Source organism: Conger conger, chromosome 14 (assembly GCF_963514075.1).
Source record: "Conger conger chromosome 14, fConCon1.1, whole genome shotgun sequence".
NCBI lineage: Eukaryota > Metazoa > Chordata > Actinopteri > Anguilliformes > Congridae > Conger > Conger conger.
The window spans coordinates 32088956-32104951 of record NC_083773.1 but is presented as its reverse complement, the minus strand read 5'-3'; the positions used below and the strand labels follow the sequence as shown (position 1 = coordinate 32104951).

Below are 15996 nucleotides of genomic sequence, written 5' to 3'. Positions count from 1 at the left end.
AGAAAAGCTATTCACCACACCAAAGCCAATGTTTAGTAATCAACTTTCATGTAGTGAATAAAGTTCTCACGGTGTGCAGACTTTCCCATTTGTACCTGAGAAGGTTCCTGAAATCGATTGCATAAGTCTCCTGCCTTCAGGTGCATCTGCCCGTCACCCAGGCAGGCAGCAGGTGAAATTACTGTAGATCTGCCATTCCAATGAAACACCCCAGCATTCATCCCACTATGGCAGTATAATATACCGTATATCTGTGACATTTCATTTTGCATGAACATAGACACACATACAAACTGATATGTAGAGTAGACATTCCACTGTGACCTGGTGTATAGTATAAGATTGTACAAGTCAGTCATACTTATAGATGGTTGGCATTTTATTGGCATTGGAGTTTTTATCAAGCATGTGTATACTGCATTTTCCCAAGACAGTTTTAAATTCAACCTGCCAGGCCATACAGTAGTGTTTATGGACAACATTAAGCACATTTTATATTCAAGTTCAAGCTGCTCCTTATGCAGCAGATCTTGGTTTTGTCTGGACAACTCTAACTGTGTCATGAATTAATTTGCATTATCTCTACCCTCCCACAGTGATAGCCATTTTAAATCTACCAAAAATATAGAAATAGAGAGTTCAACACTCTTCTGTAAACTTTAAAGAAGTTCTAAGAGCATATTGTTCCCCAATGCTTCTGGGAAGTACACTTTGTCTGATATTAATGCTGTATTCCTGACTGTCAGATCTGTTTTTCTCAAGAGATCAAAGGCAGCCGAGTACAGAAGAGAGGCCGATGGCCTCACCATGTTTGGATTCTCACATTCATTAACACTGCCGCCTAATTAACAGCCTCTGCTCCAAGCTGGGTTCTTCTTCACTAAAACTAGCCTACTGGCCTGAAAGACGCAACTTTCCACTGATTACATTACATAACTTGCATGTGTTTCAAGCAAATGCGAGAATCATACATAACACTTTTTGTGAACCTGAAGTAGGTTGTCATCATAATTCATGATTTTGTTTGGTTTTATTAGCTTGATATACTTACTCACAGAGCAACATTCTGTTTGGGGTTTCTTTGCGTTAATCTGGGTTATTGTGCAATATGAATGTTAAATCTTGGTCCCAGAGGCACAGAGCTCGTTATTCTAATTACCCTGATGTCTTTTGAAGTGCCAGATACATCAGTGAAAATCAAACAAGTGATTTTGTCATTTAAATTGACCATTCTTTGTTCCTGAAGCATTCACATACTCTCCCTCCATCCCATTCTTAACTACACTAACAAAATATACACAAACACACATACATGCATCTAATATTGAGTAAAATGTATTATAATGATTATTATTAGTAGTAGTAGTCATAGTAGTAGTAGCAGTAGTAATGGTGGTGGTGGTAGTGGTATTAATTAGTTCTAGTATTATTTGTATATTATTGACACCATTGCTTACTGTGTAGGCATACTGTATGTTATATCTGTTGTGTAGAACAGCCTGTAACTTCCTGGACAGCATGGCTGATAAGAAGGCTTATCAGGTATTCCATTAGATGGCAAATAATCTTCCATAGGGAATACTCACACAGTGAGACACAGTGCAATAACCCACAGTGTTTAAGGGTCACAAAAACAGAGGTGGGTCAATAAGGATGTAGATATGTCATATTTTCCACATATACACTCACTGAGCACTTTATTAGGTAGACCTGTACACCAGCTTCTTAATGCAAATATTTAATCAGCCAATCATGTGGCAACTAAAGGCATAAAAGCATGCAGACATGGTCAAGAGGTTCAGCTGTTTTTCAGACCGAATGTCAGAATGAGGAAGAAATCGGAGAGTGATCTTAGCGACTTTGACAGTGGAATGATTGTTGGTGCCAGACTGGGTGGTTTGAATATCTCAGAAACTGCTCATCTCCTGTCTCTACAGTTGTGGAGAATGGTGAGCAGCAGTGAGCAGCAGTTCTGCGGGTAAAAACACCTTGTTAATGAGAGAGGTCAGAGGAGAGACAGGCTGCATGAGTAATGGCATATCCTGGTCTGCATGTTGACAAATGCCAACAGACTACAAAAACAATCAAAAGTCTTGAATTAGTCTTGAATTGACTAGTTATTGAAAGATTTCTTATACCTGCACTAAGGAAGTGATTGAATATTCCTGACTAATCAGAAATAGCTGAGAAGCCAACTGCAAATTACTTTTGTTCCTAAAAAAGTGGGGGGGAATTGATGTAAATACCATCAATTGGTCCATTCCAAATCCGATGTGCTGGAGTACAGAGCAAAAAAAGAACAGAAATTGTACCCCTGTCCAAATACTTACGGACCTAACTGTATACTGGGTAGTTATTTCACCAAATCGTTTTTTTATAACTTTCTGTCACGTAATGTAATGTAATGTAACATCTCGCCACATACATGTACATTCAGATAAAGACAAAGCAAACTTTAGATTATGAAAACAGATACATTATTATGAAAGAAGATATTCTACATGCTAAAAAAAAACTAAATCAGGAGAGTGCAGGCAGACAAAATGCAAGGCTCGAGCATAAAAAGCAGAACATGAGGCACTTTGAGGTCTTTGAGAGCTGTACACACATAGTCGGTGTGCACGTCATGGTCCAGTCTGCCTTTGAGATGTCAACTCAGGCCCACGCAGTCCCCTGACACATATTGCGGAGCCTGCAGCTGCACGCCTGCCAGCAGGTCACACAGTTTCTGTTTACTCATGTAGCGTGTCTCCCGTTACTGGACCCCCACTTCTATTCTTAACCCCCGCGCTTCCACCCTGCCGGAACACTGACTGAGGGCAAGTCTACTGCCAAGGGTCAATAGGTGGAATTCCTGAACCTGTCAGTGTTCCACATCAGGAGAATGTGCTAATTGACTCAAGCAACACACATGAATGAACACTGACTTGCTAAGTTCAACAACACATTCAGGTGATAAAGTCAACTTACAGTGTCAACTTATTTTTTTACTACACTAAACTTATTTTTATGCATGATTTAGGCTGCTGATTTTCACATGATTTTTTTTTTTTTTTTTTTACAATTTTTAACAAGATATAAAAACCTTTAAACTTGACATTAAATGAGATCTTAGCTCTGATATTTGTGCAGATCTCCCATCCCATGGTATCCCCATGCTCCTTCATGAACAGTAGAACCAGTGGCCACTATCAGCTTTCCAAACAAAGCGTTTCCTGGAAACTGGTAATATCATCTGTTTTTGAGATGTTCTTTCAAAGATATTCAGTAAAGTATGTTTATAGATGTGGAGGTCATTGTGGTTACAATTCAACATGTCATCCCCTGTTGAATCTCCTTGTTTCCTATCTATAACAGCCCATCTTTGATCGATCGCTATATAGTGTTCAGATGTTTTTGTGCTCCTGCTTCTCCCTTTCATTGGCTCAGGTCATGCCCAGGTGCCTGGAAACACAGTGTGCCCTCAACATCAGTCAGCCATTGGGTTATTGGAGGTCCTGCCGAATCCGTTCTTGCTATGAATTCAGATCAGTGGAGAAGATAAGATCCCAACAGGGAGCAATTTCACAATTTAGATTTTTCTTTGTGTATCCCGAATATAGCAATGGTGGTTGCAATGGTGGTTGGCAATCAATAATTAGCCTATTCACATTCCATACTTCTTAATCTCAAACCCCATGCCAAATCTGTGGAGAAAGAATAAAAAAATGTAAAAGTAAACTTTCATCTACATCCACTATACACCACTACATCCAAGAATTCTGAAAGGCTGACCAAATTAATGTTATTCTTTTTTATTTGTATTGCCTGATGGTGGCTGCTTTGTCAATCACTCCTAGACATGTCCACCCAGTCTCTACTCAACCCACTGTTAAGGATCAGACATTCTTGTGAAGAAAACAAGGGGGAACTTGCTGAAAAGGATTAAACAAAAACTCTGAATGTTCCTTTGTGTCCACTACTGACCCCTGGTGGCCAACATTGAAAGAGTTGTGGAAGTCCTTCCTTGGTGGCAGTGAAAGGATCCAAATATCTGTAGAAGAGGTAAATGTCATCTTCGCAATGTGTGAGATCTGTATTATAATATCATCTGAACACACCTCAAAACAGTTGTTCAGGTGTTATCCTAGATCTGTTGGGATTTTTTGCAAGCAGAACCACATGACCACAGAGTTGCTTACACATACTATACCTACTGTGGTGCCAGGAAGGGAGATTTGGGGTGCTGCCCACCAGGAAGCAACACCAGCCCTGCAAATAGGAATGATCCCTGTGATTAATTGCAATCACTGTCACTGTGGCCACTTACCTAATTAGTGGGCTACATAAGAGGCCTGGTTTTAGGCACAAGAGAGATTAAGGTTTTGGAAGCTGGTTTGAATGCAATGCTGCATGAGAGGGTTGTGAAAGTATTTTTGTAATTTGTGAACAACCAACCAATCAATCAACTAATTGAAGATCCCACTATTCACCTAATACATCAATTGTACTATACAATTTGACAGGACTGTCTTCATTCTCCGTAAGAAGACAGCTTCATTTTAGTTTGCTTATAAATGCCACCCCAATCAATCTATTTACCTGTCCGATGAAGAAATGGTCACTATGAGCTTAGATCATAAAACCATTCCCAACTCAAGAACAGAATTTGGGAAGAATGTTTTTAATCACGCAGCTCCATTCTCCTGGATTCTTTTGCAAAAAGATTTGAAACTTTTATCAAAGTTTTTATAGCAATTGAGTGTTTAAAAGATTGAATTGTACAGCTGATCTCAAGCAAGTGTTATAAAATTAAAACCCAAGGTCACTAAGGAATATGTTTTTTATCTTTGTATGTTGTATCATGTGTGAAACGTTTTTGTAAAGCTGCTTACTTGGCCAGAGCTAATTTGCTAAAGTCAATCACAATTTGACAACCATGATTAAATAAGTTAATAAAATAATATTCATGATGGCACCAACAAAGATGATCGAGCCGCTTGGATTCTACAAATTACCTTGGGATTGCAATGGTCACACTGATCCCCACTTATGGTATTCAATTTACTTCTCCTTTACCTATAGATCTGGTATTTTGAGGGCAAACACAGAATACAAAGCAAGCAATAACTATATACAGTGAACAATTAAACAAGCTTAATGTGCAGAATCATATTCGGACAGTGAAAGGTTCTATATAAATGCAAACAGATAAATAACTATGCAAAGGTTCATGCAAAACTGGTTCTAATGCAGTACTGCCACACATCTAATATTACAGAGTTAAAACCACAAATGCAAAGTGTCAAATCAGAGAAAAACATTCATCCTCGCTCAACTCTCTTCAAACATTCATTGTTCATTTATCCACTAGACGGATAAAAATACAGGTCTCAGGTGACTATAGTAATAATGAACAGCTCTCAAAGAGTAACGGAGTAGAGTAGGTTAAAGAGGGGTTACCTCATCCCAACAATTATCAATGTGTATTGTACATTTATTAATGGTTTCCACACATAATCTGAGGTGGGAAGGGAGGGCATCAATCAATGAAATGGAGGCACGATTAAGTCACCAGATGGAGAATGGCAGAACAGGTGATTTGCATCGGCAGGATAGCACACGGTCTCTGAAGCCTGTGCATAAATAAGGACCCAGAAGAAGCAAGTGACACAGTCTTGCTTTGCTGACATTAAATGCTTTAAAGTTTTTCTCTACAGAAATTTTGCTTTCAGGAAATGGTGGGAGAGGTCTCTCAGGGAGCCTGACCTCTATGCAGGTCAATGGCACAAGCAGCATGCAAATGCACACGACAGGCACAGAGAAAGAGTGTAATGTATATTTCATCCCACTCCTGGGTCATTCAATGTCTTATTGTCTGCCATCACCTGTTTATTACAGGTCACATTTCCCTGTATTTTACATCTGCCCACAAGAGGAAGCTCAGCTTGGCTCAATGTGTTCCTGCCTGCTCACACAACTAGTATTGAAAGTACAGATTCTCAGATTTTATTGAAGGGAATTATTATGCATTTTGGTTTCACCATATAGAAATCATGACAACTTTTTATACATAGCCCCCCATTTCAGGGCATCAGTTGATGAGATTCCACGATTATTTAGGAGAGTTTTCTGAAGTTAAGAGTGTTTGTTGAATCTGACGTGGCACAATCATATGAGTCCATCGTACAAAAAAAGGAGAGAAATGTATGATAAGGACTCGAAAATGTCCTTGTATGAGGCTACTGATCCTAAACATATTGTTTTTCAAAGCCAAAAATGGAAGAATTCTTGACTGACCAAGTCAGTGACCTGATCTGAATCCTACTGAACATTTTATGAGAATTTATGGCTACTAGCCCCCAAAACAAGCAGGAGCCAACATTGGCTGCAGCACAGGTCTGGCAGAGTGTCACCAGAGAATACTGAGCACCTGGTGATTTCTATGGGTCACAGACTTCAAGCAGTTGCATGCATGAAATTGTGGGGTACAGAACCAAATCATTAAAAAATATGTCTTTGTCCCAAGCATTATGGAAGAAATGGTAGATTTCACCAGTTAATCTTTAACCCATCTAAGCCTTAATGAACGTTCAAGATGAAGAGCATTCCATGGAACAGTACTTACTGCAGGTTCCGGGCTATGAATCTAGAGAGGAAGAAGGCAGCCGGGGTCATTTACATAGTCATGGCATTTGTTTCCAAAGTGCTTCCTGCTGACCGCTGATTTGGCTGGGTGCCTCCCAGATGGGAAGTGTCAAGAGCGGGCATCACCTGGAAAGAGCTGTCAGAGTCCATGATTGTGCGCTCCAGTTTCCTGTCTGTGCTCCCCGGAGAACCCTACCTTCCAGGTCAGTGTCTTTGCCCTGACCCTTCCCCAGAGCTACAGCCTGTCTTCTGCTCCTCCTCCTTTCACTGACTATCTCATCTTGACCGTCTCTGTGACCAGCCGGTATGGCAGCCTTTTTTTGACCTCTCAATCTGTTCTGGTCCCACTCACGCCTTGCTGCCACTCACTACTTTATTTCACTACTTACCGCTCTTTTTTCTTTTACGCTCTCCCACTCTTCTTTGTTTCTCGTACCTTTTTCATGCACCAATCACCTTATTTCATTGTGATTTTCTCAATTTGGACTCAATTTTCTCTCTCTCTCTCTCTCTCTCTCTCTCTCTCTCTCTCTCTCAGCCACTTGGTGTTAGAATGTTGATACCGTTGGGACTCCTGATTCTGTGCTGGCTGTTTGGGCGTGGTTTTGGCAACACACGACCAGAGTGGTTCCAGGACATATCCACTGACCTGTTTCATTCGCCTGGGAACTTCAGCCTGGGGGGGCTTTTCCCCATCAATGAGCTCACCAGCAACCTCAGCAACAGAGAGGAGCCTGATGACATTCATTGTGACAGGTAACATATGCACTTAGGTTGGATGGCTTAAATGTCCGTGGATGTTTGCTCCTTGAATACTTGTCATGTGACTGAGGCTTCCAGCAATCAGTGCCATATAGGCTAAAACATTGCGTCACTCCCGCGGCAGGACAAGCACCTATGGCCTGGGCCTCTCCCTGGTGATGAAATTTGCAGTGGATGAGATTAACAGCAACCGCCAGCTGCTCCCTGGCATCAGGATGGGGTACCAGATCTTTGACACCTGCAAGGAGTCCTCCGTCATCGTGAAGCCCACCATGCTGTTCCTTACCAATGGCTCCACCAAGGAGGTCAACGTCATGTGCAACTACACAGAGTACTCCACCCGCGTGATGGCTGTTATTGGACCCCAGACTTCTGACATGACCTCTGTCATTGGAAAACTCCTTGGCTTCTTCCTCATGCCTCTGGTGAGTGCCTCCGTACTGTTACACAGCATCTAGCATGTCTGTAGCCTCTTTCATAGTGTTATACTGTCGCTGGGTATATACCCTCTGTCATACTGTTTTATACAGCAGTGTCTCAACTCCAATCCATGAGATCCGGAAGCTTTATGTTAACCAGGAACCCACACACCCGATTTAACTAATCAAGGGCATTTTTTGGCAGTCTGATTGTTTCAGTCCTCTATGGTTCAGTCATTAAATAAGGTGTGTGAGTTCCTGGTTACAAAGACTTTCTGACAAGTGGGTCCCAAGGACTGGAGTTGAGAAACACTGATACACAGCATAGAGCTTGTTCTTTACCCCATTTCATATTGTTATATATAGCATATAGCCGGGTCTATACCCTCTTTCATACTGTTATATACATTATATAGCTTGGTCTATACCCTCTTTCATACTGTTATACACATCATATAGCTGGGTCTTAACCCGCTTTATGCTGTTATATATAACATCTAGCAGGGTTGAAACCCTCTTTTGTACTGTTATAAACACCATATAGCTGGGTGTATACCCTCTTCGTACTGTTATATACAGCAGCATAGAGATGAGTCCATAATTTCCTTCATATGGTTATATAAAGCACATACAGTACAGTGGTCTTCCTGATTTCCTCTTTTATTGCATATTTCTCACACTGAATGGTTTCAGATGTTTAGACAAAACGCAATATTATACAAAGGGCACCAGAGTAAATAGAAAACACATTTTTGGTAAAATTATCATTATATTTATTTAATGAAAGAAGTTATCTAATACCCATATCACTCAGTGAACAATGAATTGCCCCATGAAACTTAATAGCTGGTTGCGCCACCTTTAGCAGCAATAACTACAACCAAATACCTCCTATAATTTTATATCAGTCTTTCACAGTTTTTTACACACAATTTGTGAGTACAAGAATTGCGGAATACAGAGCCAAATCAAGGAATAAATATATATTCTTCCCAAAATCTATGGACCTATCTATTGATAGGGAAATTTCCCCTTCTCATCTTCTGCTTTGCTGCTTCCAGATCAGTTATGGCGCCACAAGTGAAAAGTTTAGCGACAAGCGGCTGTACCCGTCCTTCCTCCGCACGGTCCCGAGTGACAAGCGGCAGGCAGAGGCCATAATCCAACTCCTGAAGAGGTTCAACTGGACCTGGGTGGCTATGGTGGGGAGTGACGATGAATACGGCAAGCAGGGCATTTGGGAGCTCTCTTCGCTGGCCACAAATAACGGCATCTGTGTGTCCTACAAAGGCTTGATACCCGTCTACTCTGACCCTGTGCCCATGGTGAAGGAGATCCTGGAACGCATCAATGAGACAGAGGTTTCTGTGGTCGTGGTCTTTGCCCTCTTCAAGCCCGCCCGGGACTTCTTCAGCGAGGTGAGTACCACATCCAGGCTGCTGTGGAAACGTTGTCCCTTTATCCTCAGACTTATTTCTCAGTATTTTGCATCACTATTAAATGACGCACCAGAATATTTTGCTTCAGCCTTTAAGCTGCTTTGACATGATCAGCGTCAAAATGCTTGACACAGCGTCAAGCCATTAAATTCCTAGGGAGGGAGCGCTGAAGCCTGACTTGGCAGCAACACTAAGCCTCCCGTAGTGCACAGCTCAAAATAAAGCCATGTTGAGCACCATCAGGGTTCAAATTGTTTAAACTTTGACCTTGTTTGAAGCTGACCTTTCCTAGCGTGTCCAGTCACATAGTTAACAGCTCTGTATGAAGCAGGCCTACGTTATCTAGCAACATAGACAGAGCCGTTTCACGTAGGCTACAGGGCTAACTGAGTTAGCCCAGTTCGTTTCTTGACGCTTTGGGATAAACTCAATATTATTGTTTTCACAAACGCAAATTAGGCATTTATAACCACAGACAACCTTGTACTATTTTTGCAACTGGCGGCTCTCGATTCTTCTCATGTGTAGTCAACACCTTACTTGGCGTTGAACATAGAGTCTGACACTGATCATGTGATAGCAGCTTTACAGTGGATGGGAGGGAGGCCAATAGGAAGGGCATTGATAATCCATGGCATAATAAGCATAACTTCGCATACACTGTTACAAGTGTAGTGAATATTCCAGGTGCAATATTTTTTGCAACTAGTGTGAATGTCAATAGAAGTTATTTTTTAGCATCATCTTGTGTCACACCTCACTCTCGTCTATGACTCAGAAATGGGTCTTGAACCACTGCATTGCACTACACTACAATGCACTTACATGCTGGACAATCTTTTTTTATTTAAATGTTTATGACCACACGTTACATTTTGCCAGTGATGCTGCTGCATTTCAAGCATCACTTTAATGGCATGTGAAGCAGGACAATCTTACTATCTTTGCTGGCTAATGTCATTGCAACAAAAAGCCAATATGCCTTTATTTGGTTTGGCCATGTTGATTTTGACCAATGCATCCAATGACACAATTCTACATAACAAATCTAAAATATCATATTCATCTTTGCCACGGTATTTATACATGGTGCAAGTTAAGGTTAATTTATTCCTTCAGGAACTGTTGTCACTGAAGGACAGTTACTGGTACTGATCATTTTTGTGGGAATGTGGAAAACAAAAACTGTTGGAGACGACATTAATGTGAATAAAACTATTAATAATAGCGTGAGACAGTGACTGTGTCATCTGACTATGTCACCTAATCATGCTGTTCTGATTGTGGCAGGTCATCAAATATAACATGAGAGCAGTTTGGGTAGGTAGCACATCTTGGGCTCTACACAACCAGGTAACCAGCCTGGCCAAGATTGACACCATTGGGACCATGGTGGTCTTTGCTGACATGACCCAGAATCTTCAACTGTTGGATGGCTATGCCAGGGAGTTGTTCTCCAAGCTGGGGAAGGAGAAGGAGCTTAGGATAAGCCAGGCCCAACCACAACAAAACATGACGGCGTCCCCTAACCTGTTCGACCCCTGTCCCCAATGCTTGGACCTCTCCCTGGACAACATGACCCTCCTGAACAACTCCCTCCTCACGCACACAGCCTCCAGTGTGTACGTAGCTGTCTACACTGTGGCACATGCAATGCACCACCTCCTGGGATGCAATTCCACCGCCTGCCACAAGAGGATTGACCGCAGTATCTACCCCTGGCAGGTACAGCACCACAAATTTAAGTGAAATGGCCATCTGTTGACAGGCTGACAGCTTTGGTTCAACATCCACTACAGGATATAATACATTGGATATAAAACACTAATACTGCACATGGAAGTTTAAAATATGATGACCTCTTACTATATCAGGCATGATTCATGATATAATGTAAGCATGTAAACAATTATAATGTTCATAATATTATTAAGGACATGCTTATTTTATGTGTAAATATGTAAATATATATTCATTTCTGATATACTGTATCAAAATATAGACAAATATTACTGAGATAATATGAATAAAAGGGCGATGATATGGAAAAATAATACAGGCTGATTAAATAAAAGAGGATCACACATGATACTATCTCCCCACAAACATTTTTACAGTGCAATGAGTAAATGAAAGTAGATTTATGTGTTTCTGTCTTCTTACAGTTGCTGAAGGCACTCAAGAATGTTTCCTTTAATGTAAGCAGCAAGCCATTTCAGTTTGACATTTACGGGAATCCCAATGTTGGATATGAAATATTCACCTGGGACTGGCAGAGTGGCAAACTGAAATTTACAGAAATTGGAAGCTTTGACAAGACTCTAAGAATCAATGAAATGCTCATCAAATGGCACACACCTGCATCCAAGGTAAAACTCTTATTTCAGCCCACCCTCGGAATAGTCCAAGGGGTCTGCTTTAGTTGTCAACTAGGTTTCACCTCAACCTCAACAAATGCAGTCCCAAGAAAACAGGTTAGGTATGGAATCAATCAATTCAGTGCTGAGTAACAACAAACACTTGAATCGGTGGCTCTCCAGGACCAGGGTTGCAGACCACTAGTGTAGTCCAGTATAGATTTGACTATGTGCCCATTGTGCTGGGTTTGGGAACTACATTTTGTTTGAATACATTGTTATAGACAGTTATACAAAAGGGAAAGATCTATGATACATGATCCACTCCTTCCTGCAAAACAATATTCACAAGAGAATACAAGGGAACTGTACAAGTCTGAGCTCTCTGTTAACTGAGAAGGCATTTGTAACATAATTGGCTTAGCAATGTGTGTTTAACACCATTATTACACTGTTTGTTCCAAATAGTGTGTCATGAGTGACCCAGGTATGACCCTGTGACTTTCTTCACCAGGTCCCTGAGTCAGCCTGCTCTGCTGACTGTGAGCCTGGACAGGTGCGCCGCGTCAAAGGACTCCACTCCTGCTGCTTTGACTGCATCAAGTGCAAGGAAGGAACATTCCACAACCACTCTGGTGACTTACTCTGTCACACACACACACACACACACACACACACACACACACACACTTGTCCAACCCCTTCAGTAATAAATAATAAAGTGAGCGGATTTCTGAACATCTGGTTTTGCAGAGGACATCCAGTGCACTGACTGCCCCCGAGGTCAGTGGTCTACAGAAAGCAGTACCAATTGCACCACTCCCACCTACTACTTCCTGTCCTGGAGTTGGCCTGAATCCCTAGGACTACTGCTGGCAGCAGTGGTAATCCTAGCCTGCCAGGGAGCAGTGGGCGTGTTGTTCCTGTACAACCGCAGGACCCCTCTGGTGCGTGCCTCAGGGGGGCTAATGTGTGCCCTTACCCTCCTCAGCCTTGTGGGGGGCTGTGCCAGCATGGTCCTCTTCCTGGGCAAGCCAAATGATTGGGTGTGTTACCTGCAGCAGCCCTTCAATGCCCTCTTCCCCACTGCAACCCTCTCAACCATCCTGGCCCTGTCAATGCAGGTAATGCATAATACACCTAACTTCATTAAGTTAATTGAGCCGACACACTTAATGAGAGCAACTCAACAATGGATGGAAGTTTAAGGGTCCTCCTGCATACCAAAATCCATATTTCCAAGCTATCTTGTTCAATGCTGTTGATTATCCTCTATTATTGCATATTTGTCACAATGAATGGTTTCAGATGTTTAGACAAAATGTGATATTAGAGCATGGGAACCTTGGTAAACAAAAAACACATTTTTAATAACTTTTTTCATTTAATAAATGTAATAGTAATCAAACAGTCATATCACCCCTGTGAAAAAGTAATTGCCTCCTTAATCATGAAAACTGGTTTCACAATCTCAAGAAAATGATCTTATTATCTCAGCAAAACATCTGTTATAATGAGATAATGACATAAATATTATCATGGAAACATAGACATATTTTTCTCATGACATGACTAGGGTTGCCAGATACTCGGTATAAAACCAGAATGTCCGGTTTACGCATTATTTGTACAGGTCCAATTTGTGGTCCCAACCAGATGATATAATGGCAGGTCTGAGTAATTGATTTTTTAAACTGACCATTAGCTTTTTACCATTGTTTTACCATTATCATTGTTGCCATTAGTTCAACAGCAACCGCGGTCTGATTTTAGTCAATTCTAAATCTTGTAACGCTAATCAGGAGTTCTGTTCCTCTCCCTCATTCAGGTCGTCTGTGTGACAGAGTTCCCTGACCAGGCTCCAGCTCACCTTCACCACCTGCGTGGTCGAGGTGGCTGGCTGCTTGTGCTGGCCTCTTGTGGCCTGCAGGCTGGGTTTTGTGGATGGTTTGTGTATGATGGACCGTCGCTCTCCACGTACGTGGCCAACATGGAGGTGACATTTGTGAGGAAGTTCTTGAGCTGCCCTATGGAGCCCATGCTGGGGTTCGGCCTCATGCAGGGCTTCAATGTCCTGTTGGCCCTGGTCTCCTTCATGTGCACTTTCATGGCTCAGAAACCTGCAAAGCAGTATAACCTGGCTCGTGACATCACCTTCTCCACCCTGGCATACTGTGTGGTGTGGGTGGTCTTCATCCCCATCTACGCAGGCTGGACCGGAAAGCATAAGTCAATAGGTCACATCACTTCCATCCTGATCAGTAACATGGGACTGCTGTCCTCCTTCTTCTTCCCTAAGTGTCACCTGCTCCTGACCAACCCTGATCTCAACAACACTGAATACTTCCACAACTTCCTTGAGGGCACCCCGCTCACACCCCAGGAAGACCAAGAGTAGTAACCTTTCCCTTATCTAAAAAACCCCACTTCTGTCACAGTCATAGAGTCACAAAAGGTTTTGGAAGTCCAAGTCCAATTCCTTTGTTTTTGCAATGCACTGAAGAAATTTGGGGTTGAGATAAAAAGATGAACACGAGACAAAGAGTTCAGAATTTCAGCATTTATTTCCTTTCAATTACACCTAGTTGTCTTAACAAATCTAGATAAAAATACCAGGGGAAAAAAAGCTGAAATTCAGATCGGTCATCTCATGTACATCTTTTGACCTCAAACTCAATTGTCTTCAGTATATAGCACAAACAAAGGAATTGACCTTTCTGTTCCAATACTTCTGGAGGGGGCTGTATTTAGCCAATTCATTTTTGCAATGAAAACAATGTATAATAATAATGAATAAAAATATGAGATAGCGTTCAGTGGTTTGAATATGTTAGGTTAGAAAGGAGTACAATGATACATATAACATGTAAGATGTGGAAAGAAATAAAATGCTTAATGAGCACACGCCTGAGTATGTAGTCACTATACAGAGGTGTATGTGCCCATCACACCTGGGGGGCATTTCTCAAAACAAGTTAGCTCGGTAAACCGGGTTTCTTTCACATAGCCTGACTTAAAGTCCCAGCTAATTCAATTTCTTGAAGCAGGCTTAATATGATGCATTGCAAGCTACCCTCAGGCTGAAGCAACACATCCTGCGACGAGAAGCGATGATGATATCACCCCCATTCATTTCCAATGGGAGGCGCATTTTCACGTGCACAAGGCATTTTGGTATACCTGCCGATGCAAGGCATGCAGGCGAAGCGATATGAAGCGACCAGGGGTCCCCCCCACTCTCCTGATTTCCCAACTGCCTGATTAACAATCAAACAATTGATTTACTCAATAACAAAGAGCAATAACAAAATTATTAACCGACCAGTTTATTCTGAGATTGCATTATTGTCATTTGTAGCACTTTCATATCCACATTTAAGATTACATAAAATGAGAATACCATATGTCATTCAAAGACTCAGTTTAAAGAATTTTATTAACTAATTTGCTAGCCTGAATTAATGCTGTTTCACATCATAAATAATTTGACTAAATCGAGTGCCGTCATTAGTCTACATTCTGTTCAGTGGTGAGAAATAAATGCTACAAGGGAAGATAGAATTCAAAAAGCTTTGGGGATTATTTTGCTCTAAACATATTCTTATAAATGTTCTGATTACTGCCATCTTTGTTAAACAATCTTACATTATGGTTATGTCTTTGTCACGATAATTTCTCAATCATTATAGGCTATAGCTATTAGTCTTGATTAGTCAGAAATTTTAAACAAAACGAGTTCAGTAGTGTAGGCTACTGCTTGGTCTGAAAGATCCAAAGCATAGTTTTCTTGTTTTCACGCATATTTTACAAGCTATTTTTAACATAGCACTTTATGTCCCCCTTGTGCTTTTGATGAAAGCACTCTACAATATTTCTTTCAAATTTGAATTTAAATTATGATGTAATGAATGTGATTATGGTATCATTAGACCCACATTTAATTGTCTTTTATTTTTAAGAGAGGTGGATGAAATTTATGCAAATAGTAGCCTCAAGTTTTTTTACCAGGTTACCTTACAGACAAAGTCTACAGAAATCAAGTATATTGAATTGAAATGAAATTAGGTAAATATTGTAAAATAATAAGAGATAAAATAAGTATACAACAGAATTATACTATTAAACATTTTTGTTGTTTTTTCAAGAACTTTTAAACATTTTCATCTTTTAGCAAGAAAGCTAAAGTTGGGGGAGGATTGAGCAAACTTTTGAGAATGAATATAAAACTTTGCCTTAATGAGACATTAACTATATTCTATGTTTGTCTTTTCCATATATATTGGATTCACACAGGTAAATTATGAGAGAGGGATTATTTCCTTTTTCTAGTTGCCTCAAATGACTTCCAACAGTTCTCTATCCATGACGTAGGCAGTCCTGGCCGTTATGTTT

General features: G+C 40.9%; 1 protein-coding gene across 1 annotated transcript; it reads left to right on the top strand.

Moving 5' to 3' along the window:
- The first annotated feature begins 7180 nt into the window (after positions 1-7180).
- LOC133109441 (taste receptor type 1 member 3) lies at positions 7181-14002 on the top strand. Its single transcript, XM_061218764.1, has 8 exons — positions 7181-7383; positions 7514-7814; positions 8870-9226; positions 10538-10972; positions 11413-11616; positions 12119-12239; positions 12358-12728; positions 13433-14002. Exons 1-8 carry the CDS (start codon positions 7181-7183, stop codon positions 14000-14002), a joined length of 2562 nt encoding a protein of 853 aa, XP_061074748.1.
- Positions 14003-15996: the final 1994 nt, after the last annotated feature.

Bases quoted from the DNA above. Each gene is read 5' to 3' on its own strand.
- LOC133109441 (XM_061218764.1), top strand. From the start codon at position 7,181: ATGTTGATACCGTTGGGACTCCTGATTCTGTGCTGGCTGTTTGGGCGT. The intron at 9,227-10,537 runs GTGAGTACCACA...TGATTGTGGCAG, and splicing joins CCCGGGACTTCTTCAGCGAG to GTCATCAAATATAACATGAG. The intron at 12,240-12,357 runs GTGACTTACTCT...CTGGTTTTGCAG, and splicing joins AACATTCCACAACCACTCTG to AGGACATCCAGTGCACTGAC.